The sequence below is a fragment of the Ictidomys tridecemlineatus genome, chromosome 3, assembly GCF_052094955.1.
Source record: "Ictidomys tridecemlineatus isolate mIctTri1 chromosome 3, mIctTri1.hap1, whole genome shotgun sequence".
Lineage (NCBI taxonomy): Eukaryota > Metazoa > Chordata > Mammalia > Rodentia > Sciuridae > Ictidomys > Ictidomys tridecemlineatus.
Window position 1 is genome coordinate 79,919,366 of NC_135479.1, and position 26,923 is coordinate 79,946,288.

At 32.3% G+C, this 26,923-nt stretch overlaps 1 protein-coding gene across 4 annotated transcripts in view; it reads left to right on the forward strand.

Annotated features, from left to right (window-relative positions):
• Nucleotides 1–26,923, forward strand: part of Dnajc13 (DnaJ heat shock protein family (Hsp40) member C13) — a 120,785-nt gene that overhangs the window by 46,525 nt on the left and 47,337 nt on the right. For all 4 annotated transcript variants that reach the window (XR_013436523.1, XR_013436522.1, XM_078043320.1 and 1 more), the window contains exons 19-32: nt 205–300; nt 1,444–1,587; nt 5,108–5,190; nt 7,199–7,352; nt 10,747–10,850; nt 10,936–11,095; nt 12,028–12,090; nt 13,289–13,390; nt 18,704–18,808; nt 19,663–19,865; nt 20,906–20,990; nt 23,622–23,776; nt 24,280–24,325; nt 26,087–26,241. Coding sequence is in view for 2 of the 4 variants with exons in the window: in XM_078043320.1 (XP_077899446.1) it covers nt 205–300; nt 1,444–1,587; nt 5,108–5,190; nt 7,199–7,352; nt 10,747–10,850; nt 10,936–11,095; nt 12,028–12,090; nt 13,289–13,390; nt 18,704–18,808; nt 19,663–19,865; nt 20,906–20,990; nt 23,622–23,776; nt 24,280–24,325; nt 26,087–26,241 (1,655 nt within the window). In the remaining 2 variants the exon portion in view is untranslated. The remainder of the gene's footprint in view (nt 1–204; nt 301–1,443; nt 1,588–5,107; nt 5,191–7,198; nt 7,353–10,746; nt 10,851–10,935; nt 11,096–12,027; nt 12,091–13,288; nt 13,391–18,703; nt 18,809–19,662; nt 19,866–20,905; nt 20,991–23,621; nt 23,777–24,279; nt 24,326–26,086; nt 26,242–26,923) is intronic.

Genomic DNA, 26,923 nt, shown 5'->3' on the forward strand with positions numbered 1-26,923 from the left:
TTCAAAAAATTTAATTATATACACAATTAAAGGGAATTTTTTTGTTTGTAATTGAAAAGGTATTTATCAGAGGACTTACCATACAGTAAGTGTTACAGTAACTGAATCATAGTGTTAATTTATTTAGGCTTTTACATCTGAATTTCCTTTTGTGCAGTTATTTGGAAAATGGATATGTGTTTTATTATTGTTTGTTGTTTTTAGCCACCAGGCTTGCTCGCATACTTGGACAGCTCAGATCCAGTTCCTGAGAAGGATGCTGATCGGATGCATGTTAGAGATAATGTGAAAATAGCAATGGTAAATATAAATATGCTTGTCCTGAGTGTCTTTTCAGGATTAAGAGTACTCTAATATACTCTTCTGTGGATGACTAAATATTTAGTCAAGAACTCTGAGTTAGTCAGTTTTGCATTGCTTTGACAGAAATACCTGACAAGAATGACTAAGAGGAAGGAAAGTTTATTTGGGGCTCACAGTTTCTCAGTCCATAATCAGTTGATTTGGTTGCTCTGGGTCCAAGGTCAAGCAGAACATACTGGGGGAAGAGTGTGTATGGTAGAGGGAGGCTCCTTTCATTGTGGAATCCTGGAAACAGAGAGTGAAGGGGCCACAGGGAAGAGGTACCCTTTTAGGGTACTTCTGTAGTGACCCACCTCCTCTAGCTGGGATCTACCTGCCTACAGTTACCAACTGTAGTCCATTCAAGTTTGAATGGACTGATAAAGTTACAACTCTTACAGTCATTTTACCTCTGAACATTGCTGCATTTATACAGGAATTTTTGAGGTACACCTCATATCCAGACTACCACAAACTCATTTCATCGAGTAGTAATGTTTTTCTTTATTATTATTACTAACACCTTTTTTGAAGTAAAGTTTACATTCCATAAAATTCACCTGTTTTATGCATTGCATTAATTTTTAGTATATAGAGCTTATACAACTGTCATCAGTCTATGAATAGAATTAATTTTATTCAGTGTTTTATTTCTCTAACTCAACTTATTTTATTTGCAAATTCAGGAATGGGTTTCTTTTTTTATTTCAAATGTGTAATGTGATATTTTATACATATGAAATTACAAATGATGTTAGTGAAAGAAGTTACTTGGCACATTTTTCTTATAAGATCTATGTTAATTATTAGGTTGGCCTATCCCCAAGAAAATTAAACATCTTTCAAATCTTTTTCCTTTCTCTGTGTCATCTCCTACTTGCATGTTATTACTACCAAAAAAAGGAATTATCTTGAAACCCTAATGTTTCTTAGACAAAAAGAATAATTTATTGTAGAAATTTTTCACTTTGTTTTTCTATTTAACCCTAATATCCAGTATTTATTTTATTATTTTAAATAGCTAATGTGACTCTGCTGTACATGGAGTTTTAAAATAAATTTGTAAGTAAGTATGTAATGGATTTCAAAATTATTTTATAGGATCAGTATGGAAAATTTAATAAAGTTCCAGAATGGCAAAGACTGGCTGGAAAAGCCGCTAAAGAAGTTGAAAAATTTGCCAAAGAAAAAGTGGACCTTGTGTTGATGCACTGGAGGGATAGGATGGGCATTGCTCAGAAAGAGGTAAAAAAATATGCTTCTAAATTTATAGCATTTCTACATGTCCTAGGCCTAACTTCAATTGCTGTTGTTCACAGTGAAGGCATTCAGATATGTCTGACCGAATACCTGAAGCTTAAAATGAATGTCACCTAAATCTGACTCATATTTTTCCTCCTTGATTAATAGTTTTGTGAATTAATGATTAGGATTTTAGTTAGGTATTTAATATAGAATTACTATCTTAAATTTTCTTCTATAAATTTCATTTTCATACTTTTTTATTTCTATTTACTCCCTTTCTTCTTTGGATTTTGTTTTGCACATACAAAAATTCTCTTTGGTTTAGTCTTTTTATTCAGAACTAGTCAAATAATTCAGAGATAATTTTTTACATTTTTTATTAAATTTATTATATGTTCTTAAATCTTGCAGTATTAGTCCTCAAATCAAGGTCATACCTCCTTTTAGTTTCATTCTTCATTTAGAATGTGTAGCAGAACCTCATTCAGTAGTGCATTCTTCCATCTAAGAGGCGTAATTTATACCAAGTATTTTCTTTACTCAAAACGAATAATTTTTGTGTCTCTCTAAGATGTGTTTCTTAGGAATCACCAGAATATTTAAACATAACAAATGCTATAGTCTTAAGTGTTTTTGAAATTCAGATCAGTCTTCAGTTATGTAGAAATTGAGCATAGTAGGTTAATGGTAACTTAAATAAGTGATATTTGCAGTATAACAAATCATTAGACAGGCTTTCAAGTGACCAGGAGAGGCAAGAGAGTACTGAACTTTGAATTGGTTAACTGACATCTGAGCCTGTCTATCACTTATTAACCCAAGTTACAGGTTTTCAGAACCCTACTTTTCTGTTTTTTAAAATCAGAAATAACAATACCATCCTCATAGGGTCACTTTGATATATAAGCAAAAGAATAATAAAAACACTATATACAGCTGGGCCCAGCTGCACATACCTATAACTCTAGTGACTAGGGAGGCTGAGGCAGAAGGATCAAAGTCAGTCTCAGCAATTTAGCGAGGCACTAAGCAATACACTGAGACCCTGTCTCTAAATAAAATACAAAAAAAGGCTGGGGATGTGGCTCAGTGGTTAAGTACCCATGAGTTCATCCCCAGTACTTAAAAAAAAACAAAAAAACATTATATACATATCTGGTCATGATAATATTGCTATAGCATTTGAACAATAGAAAAATCTGTAGGTGTGATATAAATGATTTTCAAAATTACTTAAAATTACAAGCTCCTGGCTTCATGTAGTTAAGCCCATTTTTAAAATAAGTTATTTCAAGCTGTATAAATGGAAATAAAAATATATATATTTATATGTGGGCAAATATAGAGTGTGTGGGGTGACACGTGCATGATATGCAACTGGTCTACCACTGAGCTATATCTCCAGCCCATGCTGTATGAGTTTAATTATCATACATCGAATACATTTTTGCTTCTAAGACTTCATATGTGACATGTACCCATCATTAAGCAGTGTAACTGGAAATAGGGATATATGTTATTTAAAAACAGTAATTCAGAAGGAAAAAATGTATTTTTAATATCAAAAATTTTTTACTGGTTTGTTGATACTGTAAACATGGAATATTATCTAAAATTTTGAGCAAATATTACCAAATATGCTGTTCAGGAAGATCTTTGGTAGCATCAACTGATTATCATTTTTTTTTAATTCTTTTTAAATTGTCAGTGGATTTTTTTTTTTTAATTGATACATGGTGCTGAAAATCAAAACTAGTGCCTCACACATGCTAGGCAAGTGCTCTGCCACTGAGCCAGAACCCCAGTCCCAGATTATCATTTCTGCCTTGGTATTTAACATTAATTTCTTTAGGAAACAGTAATCTTTCTAACTATTTTATTCATATAAATAACATGAAAATATAGAAAGTAGAATTTTGTGCTTTAATCTGAAAACTATTGTCAAGATTATTAATACTGGCTAGTCTTGAAATGAGTTGTATTACTTATATAATTATAATATGTTCATTTTATTTGTAACTGTTTTGGATTAATTAAGTAACTTTGGCTAAAATATAAAATTGTTTTTTAAATATTTGTTATTTTCAATTTAAGGATATGTTTACTAACTGTAGTGCTTAGCTTGTTACTATCAAGCTATCAGTCTGCCCTGTTTTTGGAGAATTGGTTTTTTCTTTCGTTACTCTAGACTGCCACCCTTTTCTCCCAAGATGGGAGGAAAATTAAAAGAAAATTCTCTCTAATTAGAAGTCTTGAGAAAATATTGTTACAAAAACCAAACTTTCAGTTTGTTTTTATACTTTAATCATCTTTTATTTCATGGTAGTGCACAGAATTAAAATTTGTAGAAAAATTTTCTATGTATAACCAACAGGTTTTATGTTTCAAAAAGTATTTACTTTTTCAAACTTACTACTCAATTTACCTTCATTCTTCCTGTATCATATAGTCCATTTTCTTGCTTTATTTATGTAATTTGCCACTTTAATAAAATTTTAACTTTGATGTTTCACTCTGTACTGCTTCATATTTTTTGTTTGTCTCATATTGAGGATTGGAATTCTCGTCTGAAATATCTACAGTTCCACTAGGAGCAGAGATTCTTAACCTCTAGTCCATATTCATACTTCAGGGTCTCATTGAAATCTTCTCTTCCAGTTACAAACCTTACATGTGTCTCTGTGGAACAGGGGGTCTTAGCTTTATTTGAATTCTCCAGCTAAAATTTGAGTCATAGGCCTAGTGAAGCAGATGGGCCTTTTTCCGACTTAAAGTGAAGATGATTTATGTTGACAGCATCAGTATATAAGTATACTGTATACGTTTATACTGTATATAAGTATACAGTATAAGTTTATATAGCTTCGCAGATTTAGGCTTGCTTTCTCCTTTCTATTTTCTTTAAAAATTTTTTATTTTTTCCTTTTTACAATTAAATTCAGGACAAAAACAATATGGTGAGTTTAAGTCCCTGCTACATGTGTGAAATGTGTTAAATTGGCATGTAGATTTGTCTTTGGTATTCTTCGTTTAGTGAATTAAATTCAGTTCTCATTTCGTATATGTCTGAATGTAGATACGTATTTCTTCCTTTAGCTATTTCAATTTGTACTTGCTTCTCTTGGCTCTTGTAGCAGATTAATAACTTACAACCTTTTTCAATTACTGATTTTTCATGATTTTTCTATTAATTGCATGTAAATGTTTGAACCAAGTCACTGTTTTTGATTATTATAAATTTTACTAGTGATATGTATGAACTTTACAAGATTTGATGTTGAAATGATTACTTTAGGTTACTTGGAAAATATTGAGGAACACTATAAAAATGTATGCTGGTAAATTATTATATGTGATGTCATTTAATGTCCTGTATTCACATCTTATAGATTTTATTTCATTAATTTTGTTTCTATCAAAATTTAATAATATTTCCTATTGCTTATAAAAGTGATGATCTTCTGACTGAGCCTATTTGCTAGTCTCAGGTTGAGTACTATATAGTCTTTTTCTTTTCCAGAATATAAGTCAAAAGCCAGTAGTCCTTCGAAAGAGAAGACAGAGAATAAAAATAGAAGCAAATTGGGATCTTTTCTATTATAGGTAAACTTTAAGCCTATTTTTCAATATAGATTAAACTTGATATTTCTGTTAGAGGAATCATAACAGGTTTTCCTTCTCTGGAAACAGCTTTTTAAAAAAATATTTTTTTAGTTATAGATGGACACATCGACATTTATTCTAATTATACATGACAGTAAAATGCTCTTTGATACATCATGTGTAAATGGAATATAATTTCTTATTCTTCTGGTTATACATGATGTGAAATCTCACTGTCTTAAGTTATATATGTTCGTAGGGTAATAATGTCTGATTCATTATACTATTCCTTCTACTCCCAAACTCCTTTATTTTATTTGTTTTTATGTGGTGCTGAGAATCAAACCTAGTGCCTCACATGTGCTAGGTGAATGCTCTACCACTGAGCCACAACCCCAGCCCCTGGAAACTGCTTTTTGCCACAGGTATTTTTATGCTGTCAAGCTCAAGATGTGTAACTTTTAAGATTGATTTGATTAGAGTCGCTTCTTTAAAATTAGGCTTTGTACATAGAGTGATGATAGTCTGAAGAGCTAAAATTACTTTAAAGTTTTTGTTAAAGCTTGGAGATGATGACTTGTGACACTTATATTATGGCTTAGAAATGATTGCATACTTACTTTAAGCCTTGTTGGAAATGGAGTCTTAAAGGGGATAGATGACCACACATGGTGATGCAAGACAGTAATTCCAGCTACTCTGGAGCTTCAGGTAGGAGGATCACAAGTTCAAGGCCAGCATCAGAAACTTAGTGAGACCCTGTCTCAAAAAAATAGAAAGAACTGGGGCTATGACTCAGTGGTAGAGCTCCACTGAGTTCATTCCCCAATACTGGGGAGAGGGAGAGAAGAGTTAGATAATGAAAACAATGAGACTTTTGACAAATAAATATGCAAGTTAGTTGACTTCATATTTGTCTAGCCTTTCAAACAAGGTAACCCCCTTCCACTCCCCATTTCCATCCCTATCCCTAACACCTAACATAAATACAGAAAGACATGATTTAAACATTTTCTTAAAAAAGTGACCCACTTGTACTCATTCTGGAAGCTGAAATATTGATTGTACCTTGGCTAGTAAAGGAAATAGTGCCTAAAATCTTTCCATACTACATTTAAAGTATATAGTGCAAGTATAGTATATCCTTAAAGTATATCCTTTGTATTTCTTTCTCAGGCATCCCTCAGTTGTGTTGTACCCCTAGAACTTTCTTGAAAGTCATTAAAATGAGACTTTCTAGAAGGATTGCAAACTGATAGTAAGTAGAAGTGGAATGTGTCCATCACAGTTCATATTTTTGTCCAACTTTATTATAATAAGTTATTCTGTAATTTCACCTGTTGTTGTTTTTGTACTAAGAATTGAACCCATGACCTCGAACTTGCTAGCAAGTGCTGTATCTCTGAGCTACATCCCCAATCCATTTTATTCCAAAAATATAAGGAAGATATTTTGAAAATGTCCATTCATAACTTGGCAGTTTTATGGTATTATATCGAGTAGTCTATAAGTTCCAAATATAGGATATTGTTCATTCCATATACTTCACTCCAAAAGGGTCAAAATTTTTTTGCCCAACCTGAAATTTGATGTCTGAAGATTTGAATTGTTTTCTAACTCAAAACTACTGTCATGTGTATCTAAAAAGAACAAAAAAATTATATTAGCAAAAGATTGAAATTGAAATGTCAGTTCATTTTTTTAAATTTACATGGATTTGTTTTATAGTTTAGGTTTATTTTTTCTTAATATTTTATTATGAAACTTTCAAAAATGGGAAAAGGTGAAAGACTTTTACAGTGACTGCCTGTGTATTTATAATGGTATTTATTCTACTATTAGCATTTTACCATACTTCCTTTACACAGATTTTTATTTTCTTTATTCTTGCTAAATAATTCTACAGTTTTCTTGCTTATTATAAGATGTAGTAAGGGCTATTTATGGTGAGTTTTTTTTTTTTAATGTTTATTGCTTCTTTTTATTTTCTGATTATATGTATGTCTAGGTTTAGTCAAGACCACGCCAGGTCAAACCTTATTTGGAATTTCAAAACACGAGAAGAACTGAAAGATACTCTTGAATCTGAAATGAGAACATTTAATATTGATAGAGAGCTTGGTAGTGCTAATGTGATATCCTGGAACCACCATGAATTTGAGGTAAAGTTCAATCTTTGCCATATATTAATCTGAAAAGATAAAATATGTGCTTTTGAGTGAATTTTTAAAATTTTATAGTTATATAACCTGTATCTTTACCTTTTCTCTGTGACATCATAGAGGAAATACTAGATAACTTTTATCTTGGCTTGAGATAAAAATAATTCTGTTGAGTAACTAAGCTTTACACATGAGAATCTTGTAGGAATTTTTAATAATTTTTTCCTAGGTATTCCAGATGTGTTTTCTGTGTGTTTCCATTTCTGGGACCTAGAGAGTTTTCTTTGTTGAAATATACTGTTACCTTATTACTTGTACTTTGATTAATTTTTTTTGTGTGTGCTAATTTGATTCTGAATGTGATTTTATTTTACTGGACTATTTCTAATGTGAGGAAATGAAGAACAAGAAACATACTCATTGTAGATAATTTTGTGTTTAATGTGTATATATATTATATTATAGATATGTAGATACATATAGTCATGTGCTGTGTGATGTTTTAGTCATCCTTGGACCACGTATTCCTTTGTAGTCCCATAAGATTGTATCCCCTAGTGACAGTGTAGCTGTCTTGGTATTAAGCATGCTCTACAGTGTTCATATAGGTTGAAATTGCCTAATATTATATTTCTCAGAATGTAGCCCCATCGTTAAATGATGTGTAACTGTATGTACTTTTAAACTGTTAGAACAGATGTGAGTTTGAATGTGCAGGTGATCCCATAGGCTTTCATATTTTAAACCAGCCATATTTCTAAAGCATCTAACAATTTGAATGTACTTATTCTCTCCTCCTTGGAAAAATTGTTTTTACTTTGATTTGACAGGCTGTATTTTCCTGGATTTTGTTCATTTTTACTGCCCATTTCTTCTCAGTCTTCTTTATTCATTTCTCCTTATCTTGCTAACCATTAAATGTTAACTGGCCACAAAAGATCAGTTCTTGGACCTCTTTTCATTTGTATTTATTGCCTCAATGGTCTCATGAATTTCAATGTTTTTCTCTTTGCAAATGGCTTCCTGGTTTTTATCTCCTGGTGGGACTTTCTTTCCAAGACTACACACTTTCATCCCTTAATTGGATGTACAATAATCATCTAGAACTTTTCTCCAAAATTGTACTTTTGTTTTTACCTTAAGACTCCTTTTCTTGTAATCTTTGATCTTAGATAATTAATATTCCTTACTTTCTAGTCAGAAGCCTTGAAATCATCTTTTCTTATCCATCCTGAATTCAGTCTGTCAGCAAATCCTTTTCATTAAGTTTCAATATTTATTTAGAACTGAATCAACCATTCTTGCTGTTGGATTGTATCAATATCACTGCTTCTTTCCTTGCCTCCCAGTAGTCTGTTACCAACATGGCAACAGCAGCTATATAGCAACATTGTATTGTTACAATATAAGCAGATTATATCATTTCTCTGCTTGGTGCTCTTATGGTTTCCTGTCTCAGTAAAAGTCTTAATTTTAAGTTCTTGGAATGTCTGAGAAGGTAAGATCTGTGAGCCTCTAACTGACTTGGATCTCCTACTACTCTCCCTCGCTCACTGATTAAGCTACACTAATTCCCCTGAAAACATCATTGTTCTTGCCTCAAGGTCTTTCTACTTGATAGTCCTTCTGCATAGAACAATCCTTTTTGTAGATAACCTTATAATTTGTTTTCTTATCTCCTTCAGATTTTTTCTTTGGCAGTCACCATCTGATATACCTTCCCTGGTTACTCTTTAAAAATTAGCCCTTTATACAGAATATGTACATATTCATTCTCTCTCCATATCCTGTTGCTTTATTTCAGTCTGTCATACCTGTTGTCACCCAACTATCGTATGTGTTTCACTTTTTCAGAAAATTTTGTTTTGTTCTCTGCTATGTAGAACAGTGCATGGCACATAGTATATGCTTCTAAGTAGTTTGAATGCTCTGAATTTATAGAAGGAAAGTGAAATGGAGATAAAAAATTTCTATACATATTTTATATAGTTTATATTTTTAGAATCAGTTAAACTGATAGTTAAATAATTAAAATAATAATAAATAACGAATAATAATTAATAATAAATAAAATACTAATAATAAAATGAATAGGCTTTGGAAAAAGAATTTTAGTAGTCTGGTCAGGGAGAATTGTTTTTTGTAATAGCCAGTAAATCTTTCCTTGAAACAAGCAGCATGAGCCCAAGGGTTGTGGCGCTGCCTTGACTCCTGGTCTTGGACTTCTCCATTGCATATCACCTCCAAATAGTTGCCTGGGTTGTTTGTCACACAGAGAAGGTTACTGTAGAAATATATAAAATGTATTCAGTATGTTGTTTTAAATCTTGGCACATCAGCAAGAGGTAAAGCTAGGGGAAGAGGGAATTCCTGAAGTAACCCATGCATGTTAGGCAAACTTTTCTGCTGGACCATCTCCTCTTTTCTTGGTTATGGTAAACTCAGAAAAGAATGAAGCAGATTTCACTGATACCATCGTGCTGTGACAGTTTTTATCAGGAAGTTTTACATTCTTAAAATTACCACAATGTTTGAAAAAATTACTTTCATAGCAAAGAAAGCATTCATGACTGACGTTTAGTGGTACTTTCATATGTTGTGCCACATTTTTGCCTCAGAGGTGAATTTTGATCTTTTTCTTGGTTCCTGTCTTTAAACCTTCTACATGGCTTTTGGTGTGTGTTATTAGAAAACACCAATCTGATTCATTTGAGTTTGCTGAGGCATTTAAGTCTTCCTTATAGCCGTAAGAGCATATCATGAGCAACCAGCTTGCATAAGTGTCATAAAAAAGGATTCTTCCTTCAGGGAGCATCACATCTTCAGTTTCTGTATTGCTTTCACTCCCTAGTATTTGCTGTGGGAGCTCCTTTTATTCTTTCATTTGTTATTAGTAAGTTTATCTTCATTGATACAATTTTCCCCCCACAAAAATGTTCTTTTCCACATCTCTCCATGTCTAATTCCTGATTTCTTATTTTTATGTCTTAAAAATTTATAGACAGCAAAAAATATGTAAACGTTAACCTTCAGGTCAGAATCTTTTGTCTCTTGCAGTTTAAGGTAATGGGTGGAGTAGCCCATCTAAATTTTCCTCATCTTACTCTCATAGCTTCTGGAGTTTCTTCAGATTGTGGCATATTTTATTGTGCTCCTATATATAAGATGAAGAATTATCTATTAACATTACATTTTCAACATAAAAAATTGATGTGGTGTGTAATTCCAACTCAACATTTAACTGAAATAGTAAGTCATGTTGTTAATATTGAATTGCCAGGTGTTTTGAGTTCAGATAAGCTCTGAACAAAAAGAGTATAAGAAACAGTTGTGTGGAAATTGTCAAATATCTATTGTAAATTAAAGTGATATAATTTGTTTTTATTAAATAAAGGTTAAATATGAATGCCTGGCAGAGGAAATCAAAATAGGAGACTATTATCTGAGATTACTATTGGAGGAAGATGAGAATGAAGAAAGTGGATCAATTAAGAGATCGTGAGCTATATTCATATCCTTTTATATTTGTTTTCACTATTGGTTTCATGATTATTTCTATTATTGACCATTTATTCTTACCTAGGTATGAATTTTTCAATGAGCTCTATCATCGCTTTCTTCTAACTCCAAAAGTAAACATGAAGTGTTTATGTTTACAAGCCCTTGCTATTGTTTATGGCAGATGTCATGAAGAAATAGGACCTTTTACAGACACAAGATACATCATTGGAATGTTAGAGAGGGTAAGGATAACATTTAAGGAGACTGAATCACTGGGACTTTCTGCATGAGTTATACGTTAACACGTTTAAATCTAACTTTGTTGAATAGTAATTTGACCAGATTAATACTTGTCCATGCCAGGTTATTTTTATTTTTATTAAAATAACTTTTGAAGAACTTTAGCAATCTATTTGCCAATCTTTTAATTTAAAAGTATGAAAATGAAAATTTTAGAACCTTGCAGTAATGATTAGAAGAGGGAACTTGAATTAGCCCTTTTTTCGTTTTATAATTTTATACAATTTGTCATTCAACATTCGAACATGGTAGGAGAACAGGTTAATCCATTCATTCATGTTATGTGTTGTACATACCTTCATTTGTTTGTATTCCTCTTAATTTAACAGTTTAAATTTCAATGAACTGCTTTAGAGAGGATTATTTTACCAATTTTTAAAAATAATCATCTGTGCTTATTATAGTTGTGTAACTGTGAGCCATGCTCTGTATGTTAGAAAACTGAATCTGAATAAGGTTCCTCAACAAGAAGGGCATAATTAGGACAGAAATCCTTACTGTTTTCTGTTACACTGAATTTCACTCTTGAATTCCAGTCCACTCTTCATTCCAGTGACTTCTGGCATACCATTTGTATTTAAGCCAGTACATTTTTCCTCCTTGTTTATATTCAACATGATGACATTTATATGTAACATTATTTACCAATTCTTTAGAAATTTTAATTCAAGTATATAGTTAAAACTTCTAGGAAAATTAGATAAGTTATTATATAGAATTATAAAGGCTATAAGACATCAGACAGGCTTCTATGATTTTTTTCCTTTTTTTAAAGATATTTCTTATGAATTGTCAATTGGTTTTATAAAGTGGTAGTAATCTTTTAATTTGTGTTTCTATTTACTCCTGACTGAATTTTTATTTATTTCAATAGTGCACAGATAAACTTGAACGAGATAGATTGATCCTCTTTCTAAACAAGTTGATCCTTAACAAGGTACAATATTTTTGCATAAATATACTGTCCTTTCCAAGTCATGTGGTTATGTAAAGATAAACTCTCACAGTTGAGTTAATTATCCAGAGATGGTTCTGTTCTTATTTTCTTTTGAGTTAAGAAAACTAAACTTCTGGAGAGAGAAGTTTTTGCCAATTCCCTGAAAATTTACCCTAATATTGCAGGTGCAAAATAAAATAATGATAATAAAATTCTGAGTGGAGAGTACGGAAGGAAACATCATTAACCAATTTTACTTTAAGATTAGATTTCAAGTAAATAAATACCTGACATAAAATGGGACATTGAATTTATCAGTATATATTTTGATGATGAAGATCAATTTGAAGATTTAAACTGGAGAATCATTTTAGTCCTTTTTTTTTTTTTTAAGATATTTTAGTAGATTCATGCTGGTTTCTCACATGAAAAAAATTGATAATTGTAGCTGGGTGTGGTGGCACATTCCTGTAATCCCAGCAGATCAGGACTCTGAGGCAGAAGGATTGTGAGTTCAAGGCCAGCCTCAGCAACTTAGTGAGGCCCTAAGCAACTTAGTGACATCCTATCTCAAAATTTAAAAAAAAAATTATAATTGCAATATACAACATTAATTCCCAATTACATGGTGATGAAATAAGTTTATGCACTTTTTTGTGCTTTAAAATTTGATACTAAAATTTGTATGTTTTATTCTCACTTTTATTGTGATATTTATGTTAACAAATACCACTTTTAGTAATACAAATGTTTTAAAAGAAAATATAATTAAGAATTTCAATTTATAGTTTCTTCCTTCTAAGAAATTATCAGTTTTTATTTTTCAAAAAACTAAAATTGTAAAAGATTTTTAATAGAGCAGATTTATTTCTGATTATAGAATAATCTGTTTATTAACAAAAAGACCTTGACAGGATAGTGATTTGTTCATATTATTTTTGTGGGGGATATATATATATTTTTTTTTTGTTCAGAACATATTTTAGTAGAATTTTTTGCTGTGATCTCTTTATAATATATAGTATTGCCCTTTAAATCTATTGAAATCCTGTCCTCTGAAGAGAGTCCTAAAACTACTAAGTAATACCTGTTGCATGTCAGTAGTTTTCAAAGAAACTCCAAATATCCTCTTCTTTGAGAATCTTAGACAGCACCTGCTTAACAGAAAGGTTGTAAATTATATAAAAATGTTTTCCAGAAAAATGTTAAGGATCTCATGGATTCAAATGGAATTAGAATCCTTGTGGACTTACTTACTCTAGCACATCTCCATGTGAGCCGAGCTACAGTACCACTCCAAGTATGTATGCTTGTTTAGGTTTTTAAAGCTAAGCATTCTTTGAATATAATTTTAGGGACAAAAGAATCATGGAAGTCTAAATACATGTGAATACATAATGGTTAACAAAGTATTTCTCCAATAATTCTGATAGTATTAATATCTACTAGATTCATTCACATCAAAAAAGTGAAATCACTATAACAACAATCAGAAATGGACAAAAATGATCCAGTTTTATTTTTCCAATATCTTTTGTCTTTTAAAGTAACTGTATCTCTAATATGGCTTATTTTGAGAAAGTGTGACCTTTAGGCTTTAAACTGAATTCATCAAATATGTGACTAGAAATTTTAACATCAACCAACAATGAAAATATGCTTTTTTTTTAAAAGCAAATCTTTTTTATGTGTTCTTTGTAGTTATACATGCCAGTAGAATCTGATATATTTATACAAGCATGGAATATGTCTTATTCTAATTAGGATCCCAGTCTTATAGATGTACAAAATGCTGAGATTCACTGTAGTGTATTAATATATATACATAGGAAGTTAATGTCCTATTCATTTCATTGTCTTTCCTATTCCTATCCCCGCTCCCTTCCCTTCATGCCCCTTATTCTGTTCTTCCCCTCTCCCTGCTTATTTGTGTTAGCATCCACATATCAGAGAAAACATCTAACCTTTGGTTTTTTGGGGATTGACTTATTTCACTTAGCATGATAGTCTCCGGGTCAATTTACCAGCAAATGTTATAAAAGTCATTCTTTATGGCTGAGTAATATTCCTTTGTCTATATATACCAAAGTTTCTTTTCCATTCATCTGTTGATGGGCATCTAGGTTGGTAACTTAGGTATTATGAATTGTGTTTCTATAAACATTGATGTGACTGAGTCACTGCATTATGCTGATTTTAAATCCTTCGAATATGTAGAGAGAAGTGGAATAACTGGATCAAATGTTGGTCCCACTCCTAGTTTTTTGAGGACTCTCCATACTGCTTTTCAGAGTGGTTGCACTAATTACATACCAACAGTGTATGAGTGTACCCTTTTTTGCACAACCTTGTCAACATTTATTGTTACTTGTGTTCTTGATTGCTGGTTTGAATGAGGTGAGATCTCAGTGTAGTTTTAATTTGTATTTTTTTAATTGTTAAAAGATGTTGAACATTTTTTCATTTATTTGTTGGCTGTTTGTATTTTTTCTTCTATGTTTAGTTCCTTTGCCCCATTTATTGTTGGTTATTTGTTTTTTTGGTGTTAACGCTTTTTCAGTTCTTTGTGTGTCCTAGAAATTAGCACCTTTTCTGAGGTGCAGATAGCAAAGATGTTCTCCAGTTCTGTAGGTCCTCTCTTAACATTCTTGGTGGTTTCCTTTTCTGTGAAGAACCTTTTTAGTTTGATGCTGTCCCATTTATTATTGATTTTTATTTTAATTCTTGTGCTTTAGGAGTCTTGTTGAGAAGTGGGTTCCTAAGCTGATATGATGGAGTATTGAGCCTACAATTTTCTACTAGTCGGTGCAGCATTTCTAGTCTAATACATAGATCTTTGATCTGCTTTGAGCTGAGTTTTTTGCAGGGTGCAAGATAGGAGTCAGTTTCATTCTGTTACGTGTGAATTTCCAGTTTTCCTGGCACCATTCATTGAAGTAGCTCTTTTTTCTCCAAAGTATGTTTTTGATGTCTTCATTTAGTACGAGATAACTGTGTTTATGTGTGTTTGACTCTGTGTCTTCTATTTGATTCCTTTGGTCTACATATCTATTTTGGTGCCAGTACCATGCTGTTGTTGTTACTATAGCTCCATAAAATATTTTAAGATCTGGTACTCTGATGCCTCCTGTTTCGCTTTTCTTGCTTAAGGATTGCTTTGGCCTCTTATTTTTCCAAATGGATTTCATGACCGCGTTTTCTATTTTGTTGAAGAATCACATTGGAATTTTAATAGGAATTGGATTTACTCTCTATAGGGCTTTTGGTAATTTGGCCATATTGACAATATTAATTCTTCCTATCCAAAAACATGGGAGATCTTTTCATTTTCTAAGGTCTTCAATTTCTTTCTTTAGTGTTCTGTAGTTTTCATTGTAGAGATCTTTTATCTCTTTTCTTATATTGATTCCCACGTATTTTTTGTTTTTCTAAATCTATTGTGAATGGCATAGTTTCCCTATTTTTTCTTTCAGCTGATTCATTATGGATGTATAGGAATGTAGTTGATTTATGGGATTAATTTTGTAGCCTGCTACTTTGCTGTATTCATTTATGAGTTCCAGAAATTTTTTGGTGGAGTATTTGCAGTCTTCTAAATATAGGATCATGTCGTCGACAAAGAGAGATAGTTTGAGCTCTTTTTTCCTATTAGTATCCCTGTAATTTCTTTCTTTTACCTAATAGCTCTAACTAGAGTTTCAAGGACTATGTTGAATGTCCTGAGTTAGACTGAATGATTTCAGTGTTTCTGCATTTAGAATGATTTTGGCCTTGGGTTTGTCATATATAGCTTTTACAATGTTGAAGTATATTCCTTCTGTCCCTAGTTTTTCTTGTGTTTTAAATTTGAATGGGGTTGTGGCTCAGTGGCAGACATTTGCCTAGCATGTGTGAGGCACTTGGTTCAATCCTCAGCATCACATAAAAATAAACAAATAAATGTACATCAACAACTAAAAATATATTATTTTTAAATGAATGGCTGTTTTTTGTCAAATGCTTTCTCTGTATGCTTTGCCTTAAGGAACCTTGAGGCCTTATTGTAATCCAACCAAGAGAATAAAACTTCTGATCTACTAAATGGCTTTTTTGATATCTAGTTTATAAAAGGGATTGGACTGGATGCAGTCGTGCACGTCTGTAATCCCAGTGGTTCGGGAGGCTGAGGCAGAAGGATTACAAGTTTAGAGCCAGCCTCAGCAAAAGTGAGGTGCTAAGCAACTCAGGGAGACCCTGTCTCTAAATAAAATACAAAACAGGGCTTGGAATGTGGCTCAGTGGCTGAGTGCCCCTGAGTTCAGTCCCTAATACCAAAAAAAAAAAGGCATCTGTACTTAGCATATTTGATTTATTTTTTTCCTTCCTTCCTTCCTTCCTTCCTTCCTTCCTTCCTTCCTTCCTTCCTTCCTTCCTTCCTTCCTTCCTTCCTTCCAGTTTTGATTTGTGTTTTGTTTTGTTTTTGTTATTGTTTTTTAGTTTTAATTTCTTGGTGTAAGGAGATGTTAGAGTTGGGATTTTTGGATTTGGATTTTGTTTTGTGACGAAAACTTCTGATGAATATTTAGAATGTGAGCTTTTTCTGTTACCAGGTGTGAATAGGCAAAAATCATAATGCTTATATATGCTATTCTATTCAGGACCTATTCTAGTACATGTAATACATTTACACTTTAAATCTCCAATAGCTTTATTATGTTGTTACCATCATTTTCCCATTTTACAGTGAGGAAACTGAGGGACAGAGAGAATTGAGTACATTGCCAAAGGTTATGAATGACAGATCCCAGAAGTCTGTCCTCTTAACCATGTTGCTGTACTTCTCTATGTGAATCTAACTGGAAACTGATAGTTAAGAGGGTATTTTAAAACCATGTTGTACTAAAATACACTAACTACATGAAATTTCTGGCAGGAAAGTGGGGGGAAAAGTTAACTCATATATTGTTGATGAGACTACAAATTAGTACAGCCACTTTGGAAAACAGTATGAAGATTTTTCAAAAGAATAGGAATAGAACCACTGTATGACCCAGCTGTCCCATTCCTTTGTATTTATCCTAAAGAACTAAACTCAGCATACTGTAATAATATAGGCATATCAATATTTATAGCAGCGCAATTTATAATAGCCAAGTTATGAAACCAGCCCAGGTACCCATCAACAGATGAATGGATAAAATGTGGTATATACAAACAATGTAGTTTTTGTCAGCCATAAGAAAGAATGAAGTCATGGTATCTGCTGTTAAATGGATGGAACTAGAGAACATCAGTGTTTTCTCTCATATGTGGAAGCTAGAAGAAAAAGAAAAGGAGTAAAAAAAGGATCTCACAACAATAGAAGGGAAACTAATAGATTATATACAGAGATAGAAAAGGGAGAAAAGGAAGGAGGATGTGTGGAAGTCCTAGAAAACAAAATCTACTAAATTATGATATATTCATGTATGAATATACCATCATGAATTTCACTTTTATATGCAGTTATAATGCATCATTTAAATAATAATAGGTGGGGCATTGGAGCAGAGCAAGGGAATCGGGAGGGAGTTAAGAGAAAGGGAGATACTAGAGAATGAGATTGATCCATTTGTGCTTGTATGAATATGGCATAATGAATTCCATAATTTTATATAATTATAATTCAATAAAAATAATCCCATAAAAATAACATTCTAGCCTCATCAAACACTGAAAGAGAAAATTATAAGAATTATCTGTAGTGTTAAAAAAGAAAATGTCAATCTAGTTTTGCAGATTTTAATTGGCTTTACATGTGATTCTAGAATTGAGCTATAGTCTAAACCAAAAATGGTTCAAGATGCTCTGTACCACCAGATGGGCAGGTTATACTTATAGCCAGGGCAAAGGAAGTAACATACAGAAAATGGAAGTTGGGTACAGAAACAGCTCAGTTGATTACAGTTTGCATCTGTTATATATGAGCATGTTTGAACATTTGCTTAGCTATGGTTGACTAAAGTTGTGATTGAGATGGTTATTTTTCATAAGAGTGGATTGTAGTATGTTTATGCATCAAGTTAAATTACTATTCAGTATATATTGAGAAATGTTTAGGACAAACCTAAATTATGTATGAAGGCAGCTTTAGTTCAGACTTAATTCATTTTAATAGTAGTGCAGGTAATGAATTGAAACTAAATATTTAAAACCACTAAACTTTTGTTAGCATTTCAACTCTTTGATCTCAGATGCTTATTGAAACTCTTGTCAGAGTGAGCTTTTTCCTCAAAATAACCTGTAATATTTTGAGCATTGTGTTTTAATGGTATTTATTTAACCACTTGCAGAATGCTACTAAAACTTTAGTATCCTGAAAACTTATTAATAAGCATAGGAAGTGTGAATATTTTGAATTTAATATAGATTGATAAATGGATTTAGGAAAACATTTATTTCAGATGCATTTTAGGAAGTAGCTATTTTTGGTTATTTGGTTAAGTATTTATTTAATTCTTAAATATTAAAATAATGTTACTTAAACTTTTGAATTGAGTTCCAAATGGGAAATAAGCCCCCAAATTTTGTTTTATGATGTGTGCCCCCTTAGATTTCTGTGTTGCAAAATAACTGAAATCTTTTTAAAATTTAGAGCAATGTAATTGAAGCTGCTCCAGACATGAAGAGAGAGAGTGAAAAGGAATGGTATTTTGGCAATGCAGATAAAGAAAGGAGTGGCCCCTATGGATTTCATGAGGTACATGTTTTAGAGAAGCTTTTTGTGAAGGTCTCCACCTTTCTTTTGCCCTCTTGCTTAGCACACAGTGATGTATAATATTGTTGTCAGTTCTAAGGGCCCTGTATCCCATTTATATGGGAAGGAGTAGATGGCTTGCATTTTTGGAGAAGCTCACATGCATACACAATTGTGTCTTCAAGTCTTGTTTAAAAACTATTGTTAGGGAGGTAACACTCAGGTTTTTAATGAATTTCTATGTAACAATTGCTCTCTATTGTCTGTTGTTGTATTTCTTTCCTTTTTTTATTTCTTCTTGATACTGTTTTGAATCTTGCCACATGATAAGCAAGCATTCTGCATCCCTAGCACCAATTTCTAAATAATTATGTCAACTATTATCAGTGGTATGAACAAGTAAGTTTTAATATGTACTCTTAACATTGAATATTGAACATTGCCTATTCAGTTCAGGAACTAATGGTAGTTTCACTTTGCATCTGCAATATTTGATCTTGATCTCTCATCCTCAGCCTTTCTGGCTCAGTGGGAAATTGGCCAAAGATGGTTTTCTGGAGGCCATGCCTTTTTCTCTTACAAAATTGGTCATTTTTACTCTTTCTAGTATCCTGCAATTGACCAACTAAATTTTTTTTTTTCCTATTATTAGCCAAACTTGGATTCCTAAAAGCTTATCAACAAAATCTTTTTTTTTAATACTGAACTTAGATGTTTATTTCACAGTATATTTCAATGATAGTGTATTGCTATTTTATAGTGTCTTCCACTTTCATATGTATTTACTATGATTAATATTGGCAAATTTTTCATTTTATTTTGTCTGTCTGTAATAATGATGCCTTTAATCAATTAAGATGCAAGAATTGTGGACCAAAGGAATGTTAAATGCAAAAACCAGATGCTGGGCTCAAGGCATGGATGGATGGCGACCACTTCAGGCAATACCCCAGCTTAAGTGGTGTCTGTTAGCCAGTGGACAGGCTGTTTTGAATGAAACTGATCTTGCTACCCTCATATTGAACATGTTGATCACAATGTGTGGATATTTTCCAAGCAGGTAAAATATAATTAATATTTTAATGATTTACAGGGCACCCAGAGATATCTTATTTTTCTCATTTGTATGGATACTTCTTCAGTAACATCATGGGATTACCCTGGCTATTTAAAACATAGGTGTCCTATTTGTGGCCTTGGGGGAGTGCTGCTTTGGCCTTTAGAACTTTTTGAAACAGATATAAAAGAATAAATACTTTGGAAATTATTGGTAAAGTAACTGAAAAGCAACCTTCTGTGGGAAATTTCAAATAAAACCTGAGACCTACCAGCTATGCTGGTAATAATTTTTATGTGAATTAGGTATGAATATTTTGAAATAGATATACTATAGTCCATAGTCAGTGGTGAGTTCCTTATCTGTCATGTCAGCATTCCTGGTGTAGCAGTGTTTCTAGGCCCACACCTCGTTCTACTTGACTAGTGAAGGTAAGGATATATTTTCCTATGGCAGTCATAACTCTTGCACAGAACTTTTCAGTGTGTATAAAATACTTGCATATACATCTTTTTATTACTACACTACCTTGTGATGGAAATTACTGAAAAAATGTCACATATTTTATGACACTGAAGGTATTCATGGTTCTAGTTCTCTTTAAAAATTAGACTAGACTCAAAACTATACAACCAGTATGTAGAAGTAATATGGCATTAAAATTAAGTCTGTATTTGAAAAATACTGACTATAGTTAAATTAAAATTTAGATTTATGTGACAGAAGTTTGATATGCCCTTTGGGGGGGTCTATCCACTGACAATGTGTTGGACAACACAAAGTTTAATCAATTAAATAATAAATAAGAGTCTTTGGCTCTTCTAGGGTACTGTTTTTCAAGGAAATCTTATGGAAGGATATGAAGTCATATTAAGCAGCCAAATAGATTTAAACCAAAATATCTAATCATGTTCCCAGCTGTATGAGAGCTTAGTCTTCATTAACAAAAAAGTAAGGTAACTTGCTTCATGCCTAGAAGAACGCTCTGAACATACAAATTTTAATAAATATATTAAATGTTAACCATAGAAAATATTTTCTAGGGATCAAGATAATGCCATTATTCGGCCTTTACCCAGAGTGAAAAGACTACTATCAGATAGCACTTGCCTTCCCCACATTATTCAGGTGAGTTCCTTTTGTGTTATTGAACTAGGAACAGTATTTTAAGAATTATTTTCTCTTATTTAATTTTATTATGCATCCTCATCTTTATTATAGTCTGTTTCATTCTGATAACTAAAAGGTGCTTTATAGTTTGTAGTGCAGTTTGATATTAACTGCTGGCTCCTGCCACAGAAAGACATGGAGGCTTATGCCTTAACAGATAAGCTAGCACATGCCTCAGATTTTGATTGTTCTCAGTTACATGTTTTTGTGTGTAGCAACTGATGATTCAAAGAATTGAGTTGGAATTATATAGGATTTACTAAAGACATTTTTCTTTTTCTTCTTCTGCATTCTTCTAATCTTTTCAAATTAAGTTACCTAAACTCAGGATTAGACAAATCAGGTCCCAGAGATTTCATAGGTAGTCATTTCCCTCCTATCTATTAATTATTTTTGTCAAATCTAATTTTTTAGACCTTAACTACTCATGGTTGACTTAAGAGCATTGCTAGTAATTTGTACCATTTGTATATTAGTATGCAAGAGATAATGACTCAATGTATATATTCTTATATTCGTGTATTACTATTAAGTGCTTGTGTTAATCACTGATACTGAAAAAGTCATGTACAAGAATACAGTTGTTTTTTTTTTTCTTCTAACTGTTGTTATTTAAGCATACCAACATTTAAAAATTTGTATGCTTTTCTATGTGGACATTTCTTTTAAGATCTTTATATGAAAAAGCACTGTAATTATTTCTTTAAACCACTACCATCTCACCCACAGGACTATGTGACTGTGTATGTTGGAGGGACTTGTTTTCTGTATAGGTCCTTCTCAACATTAGATAAAATGTCATACTCAGAAAATTAGCATCTCCCAAACATGTTTCCAAGAGTCTTGAAACTGAAAAGAATAAAGTAAATGCAAATAGCATTAAATTTAAGGCCAGAAGGGAATGACTGAAAAGATTTTAAGAAATATAGCACTATAACATGAAGCTTGGGAGGAGATGGAGAAGTGTATGTTTTCATTAACCAGAAACTTTTAGCACCTTATGAACAAAATGATAGAAGAATTACTTACATTTCTAGCTTTTAATAGCATATGCCTTCTATATTTTTAATACTGAGTTTAAAAATTGTTTCTTTGGAGTTTTTTTCCCCCTTAATTTTCTATATTCTCACATACCATAGTCTTGCTAAAACACAGGTAGTAGTTTTCAGAAACAATATTTACATTTGGAAAGGTATTTCTGTACTTCATTTGACTTCAAGAATTGTCACCAGTTTGACTATATGATACAGCTTTCAAATTTTTAGAGTGTTCTAAGATGCAGTGAGTTTTCTGGCATAGTGACAACATGAAATACTTTGAGCTTTGTTTGATAATTTCCACAACATCAAATATTGAACTCTACTAGAGAAAATTCTGTGTTCTACTTTCTTAATTTTTTTCTTTGTAAAGTATCTCATAGTATTAAATACTTAAATACTTTGATAAATAGATAAGACACCAAACACACCAAAAATTTATATTGTTTACTTAAAAAACTTTGCACCTGTAATTTGGATTTAGAACTTCGTACTTCTTCATTGTTTCTCGCCCCCCCCCCGGTAAAGTTTGACCCCAAATTGGAGATTATTTGGAAGCAACTATTTAAAGAAAATAGAGTACCACTTTTATTAAGTTTAAGTTTCAGAGATAAAATTTTTACAATTTTTTATCAGCAGTTTATTCTGTTTGGTTTTAGAGTTACCCCAGATTCATGATAGTGATATCATATTTCCTTCAGTATTTCTAGTTCAGATTTCTAGAGATAACATCTTTCAGTACTTGTAGAAGTAGTACTGTGTGCTGCTTCTAGTAATTGTTTTAGCCTCTTGCCTTTAGCACCACTCCTAAATCTACTTTGTAGTGCCATTTCATCAATAGGTGTTCAATACTCTGCTTCTTGAGTTCTTAAGTAGCATTCAGAGGATTCTTCACATTAACTCAGTTGAACCAAAATTAAACATGTAGTTAATTTTTTTTGTTTTGTTTTTTCCTTTTTCTTTTATCATTAACAGAAAAAAATATATTTAGGAACATTCTCAAACAGGAAGCAATTTTACTTGTAAAATTATGACAAAACTAGCTATAGGCATATTAGGGATTTTTCTGAATATGATTTGATCAACTTTCAATTAATATTTTGCTATCTCCACTAAATGTTTCAGTGAATACACACACACACACACACACACCTGTGTGTGTGTGTGTGTGTGTATGTATTTATTTATTTTAACCAGGGATTGAACCCAAAGGTGCTTAATCTCTGAGCCACATCCCCAGCCCTTTTTTATATTTTACTTAGAGATAGGGTCTTGCTAGTTGCTTAGGGTCTCAGCCTCCCGAGCCACTGAGATTACAATTGTGCACCATAGTACCTGGCTAGAATAAATCATTTTTCAAATCTGACTTGAGTCTGGTAGATAAGCTTACTGAATTGCATGAATTTTTATAACTTACATAAGAAACAATAAACCTCAAGTTAGGTGTGTGTGTGTGTGTGTGTGTGTGTGTGTGTGTGTGTGTGTAAAATGAATAATGATATTGCAATTTTTTTATAACTTATTAACCAGAACATTTAATTCCTGTCTTCAGTTACTGCTGACGTTTGACCCTATCCTTGTTGAGAAGGTTGCTATTTTGTTATACCATATCATGCAAGATAACCCACAGTTACCTCGTCTTTATCTGAGTGGAGTGTTTTTCTTTATCATGATGTACACTGGTTCCAATGTGCTTCCTGTTGCTCGGTAAGAACTTTAAAGATAACTTATGTTAAACATTATCTGAATTAACCATAGGCAGATTTATGTATTGAACTTTATCATTACTTATCATTGCTTTAATTTTTTATGATAAAACTACATAGCTACACTAAAATTTGGAAAGTAGGATGGGGAAAATTAGTCAGAATTGTACCACTTTACCACATCTAATATAAGAATTTGTCATCTAGTATTTTAATATATGTTTAATTAACTACATTCATATTATACATGCAGTTTTACATTTCATTTTCTTACAAATACTCAGTAATATTCATATTGTTACATAGCCTTAATATGACCACACTTTAAAAGTCTTTCTAGCACATTTAAGTTCTTAATCAGAAATTGAATAATTTGGGAATATGGATTTATGAATTGTCTTTCTGACTATTTTTAACCTATAAAAGATCAAATCTTTAGAAACCCAAGATCACTAAAACCAAATCAGTTCCTATATCTGACAAGTGATTTATTTTTCTTTCTAGGTTTTTGAAATACACACATACCAAACAGGCTTTCAAATCAGAGGAGGTAAGCCAATTTAACCTCTGAATACTTAATACCCGAGTAAGCTCCATAGTTTCCTGAATATGTCTGCTTCTTAGGGTACTACAAGTACCTGAGGGAAGACCTATTTTATTCATCCTTGTACATTCTTTGTGGTTCCTTGCAGACAGAAACTAAGCTAAACTCTTTTAAGCTTTTTGAAAACATAAGTCTTTTGGACTTATATTGAAATTGCAGCTAGGAATTATATACTGATACCTCTGTGAATATAAGTTGTTCTCTTTAAGATTTAGATTAATGATTTTTTATAAATATTTCACTAAGTACTTCAATCTCATATAGTTGGCTAAGATTCTTTTTGTTTAGATCCCAAGGTAGAAGAAGTACTCACTTTCTTTTTTGAAGTTTCCCAATTTTTCACATGTTCTCAAATGTTTGTTTAGGAGACTAATCAAGACTGTTACACCACTTTGACAGTAGGTACTAACCAAACTGTAGGATTTATAGAATAGCCATTGAAGCCCTAAAAATTAATCCATTTGTCTAATAATATAAAGTGATGCTCATGGCAGTATAATTCCCATAGCTCTGTGTAAACAAAAAAAAATGAAAATATAAAAAAGGTTTTATAAAAATTGTCTGTAATGACACTACCTTAACATGGTATTAGGCATTTGGGGTATTCTCTATTTTTCCTTTATTTCTGTGCAGTAGTACATGTGTAATCTTCAAATATTGTATGAGAAATTATACATACAATTTTACCTAAGTATTTTGAATAATTACAGCAGAATAGTATTTATAGCAAAATTCTGAATGCAGAAATTACCAGATAATAGAGAATAGAATGGGGTGGGGGTTGGGGTTGTGGCTCAGAGGTAGAATGCTCACTTAGCCCGTGCATGGTCTTGGGTTCGATCTCCAGAACCACATAAAAATAAGAAAAATAAAGATATTGTGTCCAACTACAATTAAAAAATAAATATATGTAAGAAAACAGAATGAGCAGATTTTCACACAAAAGTTTAACAGATAGTGAATTTCTTTTATTAACAAAAACATGAAGATTTTTGTTGCCTAATTTATCTTTGTACTAAGTTGTAAAGCCATGTTTAAGTGTATTCCCCCATCTGTCCTATCCTGGAGAAGTAAAACATCTTAAACTAGAAGGAGATAGAAGAAGATAAGAAGGAAAATTTATAGTTTTAGAATTTTCTTTCGATCAGGTAAATAGAGTATAAATTTTTAGTTATGACAATTAGGATCGTTAGCCTGACTCCATTTGGCCAGCCTGAAGATATGAACTTGTCAAAACAGTTAATTATAATTAGTTTGAGAAGAAATTCTCCATCAAACTCCTAGTCACATTTCATGAGATGACCTCTTTAAAATCTTTAAGATCTTCTGAACTTGTTTTTGAAAACAGAAGCAGCAGATACACAGGAACTGTAGCCAACAATGTTATGCAAAATACCTGATGTCAGTCTTCAGGGGACCTTCCTTGTGTTGTTCACTACTGTTCCACAGGGTCACATGCTGTCCTGAACAGCAATTGCAGCTGATGTTGAGAAGGTTAAGACTGCAGCAAGGTGGGGGCTTCTCCATTTTACCTTGGAGCTCATGCCAAGTCAATTTGCCCCACATGTTCAACTTCACATTTTGCTAAAGCATAGAAGCATTTTGTTGCAGTGTGTTCTTTCCTACAGTGCTCATTAATCATATTCATTATCAGAAAATTGAAAGAGAACTTTAGTGTTTCTGACTACATTTTGTTTTGTTTTAAAGACAAAAGGACAAGATATTTTTCAGAGAAGTATACTTGGGCACATCCTACCTGAAGCAATGGTTTGTTACTTAGAAAATTATGAACCTGAAAAATTTTCTGAGACTTTTCTAGGAGAATTTGATACACCAGAAGCAATCTGGAGCAGTGAAATGAGGTAAATAATCAGTTATATTTTGTACCCAGAATCTTTGCTGCTGGTCATCTGGTTTGAGTCCTATTGAAAGAAATGTTTCACTAGTTTGCTAACATAAAACAACAGTTAATTGTTGGTACCAAATCAAGTGATAGGTTTTGACAAGGCCTTAAGCTTTTTGTTCTGACATGATTTGACAAAACTACTGTTACCTTAATAGAGCTTTATGTAAGAGTATGGCCTCCTACCACTAATGCTTCTTAAATCAGTTGATATAGCTTGTAAGATTTTAGGCAGCAAACTGATGATATATATGTAGGAATAATTAGCAATAAAATCAAAACATATCTCTTGGATGCTTGGAAATAGGATTGTACTCCATTGATTATAAACTATGCCCACATAGAATGGATCAGACCAAAGATACCCAAAATAGATTCAGATTGAGGGCTTCTAGCCAGCACATTTTGACCTTTATTGAGGGGCTTGCATTGCTAAGTAATGGAATGCCATAAGAGAAGCCTGTGGAAATGCAGAAAAGGGAAAGGCACAGAATTAGTTGGCAGTGACTAACTAGGCTCTGTCCAGGAAGGACTTGACAGTTCATAGGTCCAGGGTCAAGACTGCTTATTTGTGGAGAAGCCCTTAGTGCTCTTTCCTTAGATGGCATGTGATCTGAGTTACTCACACCTCTTCATACTCC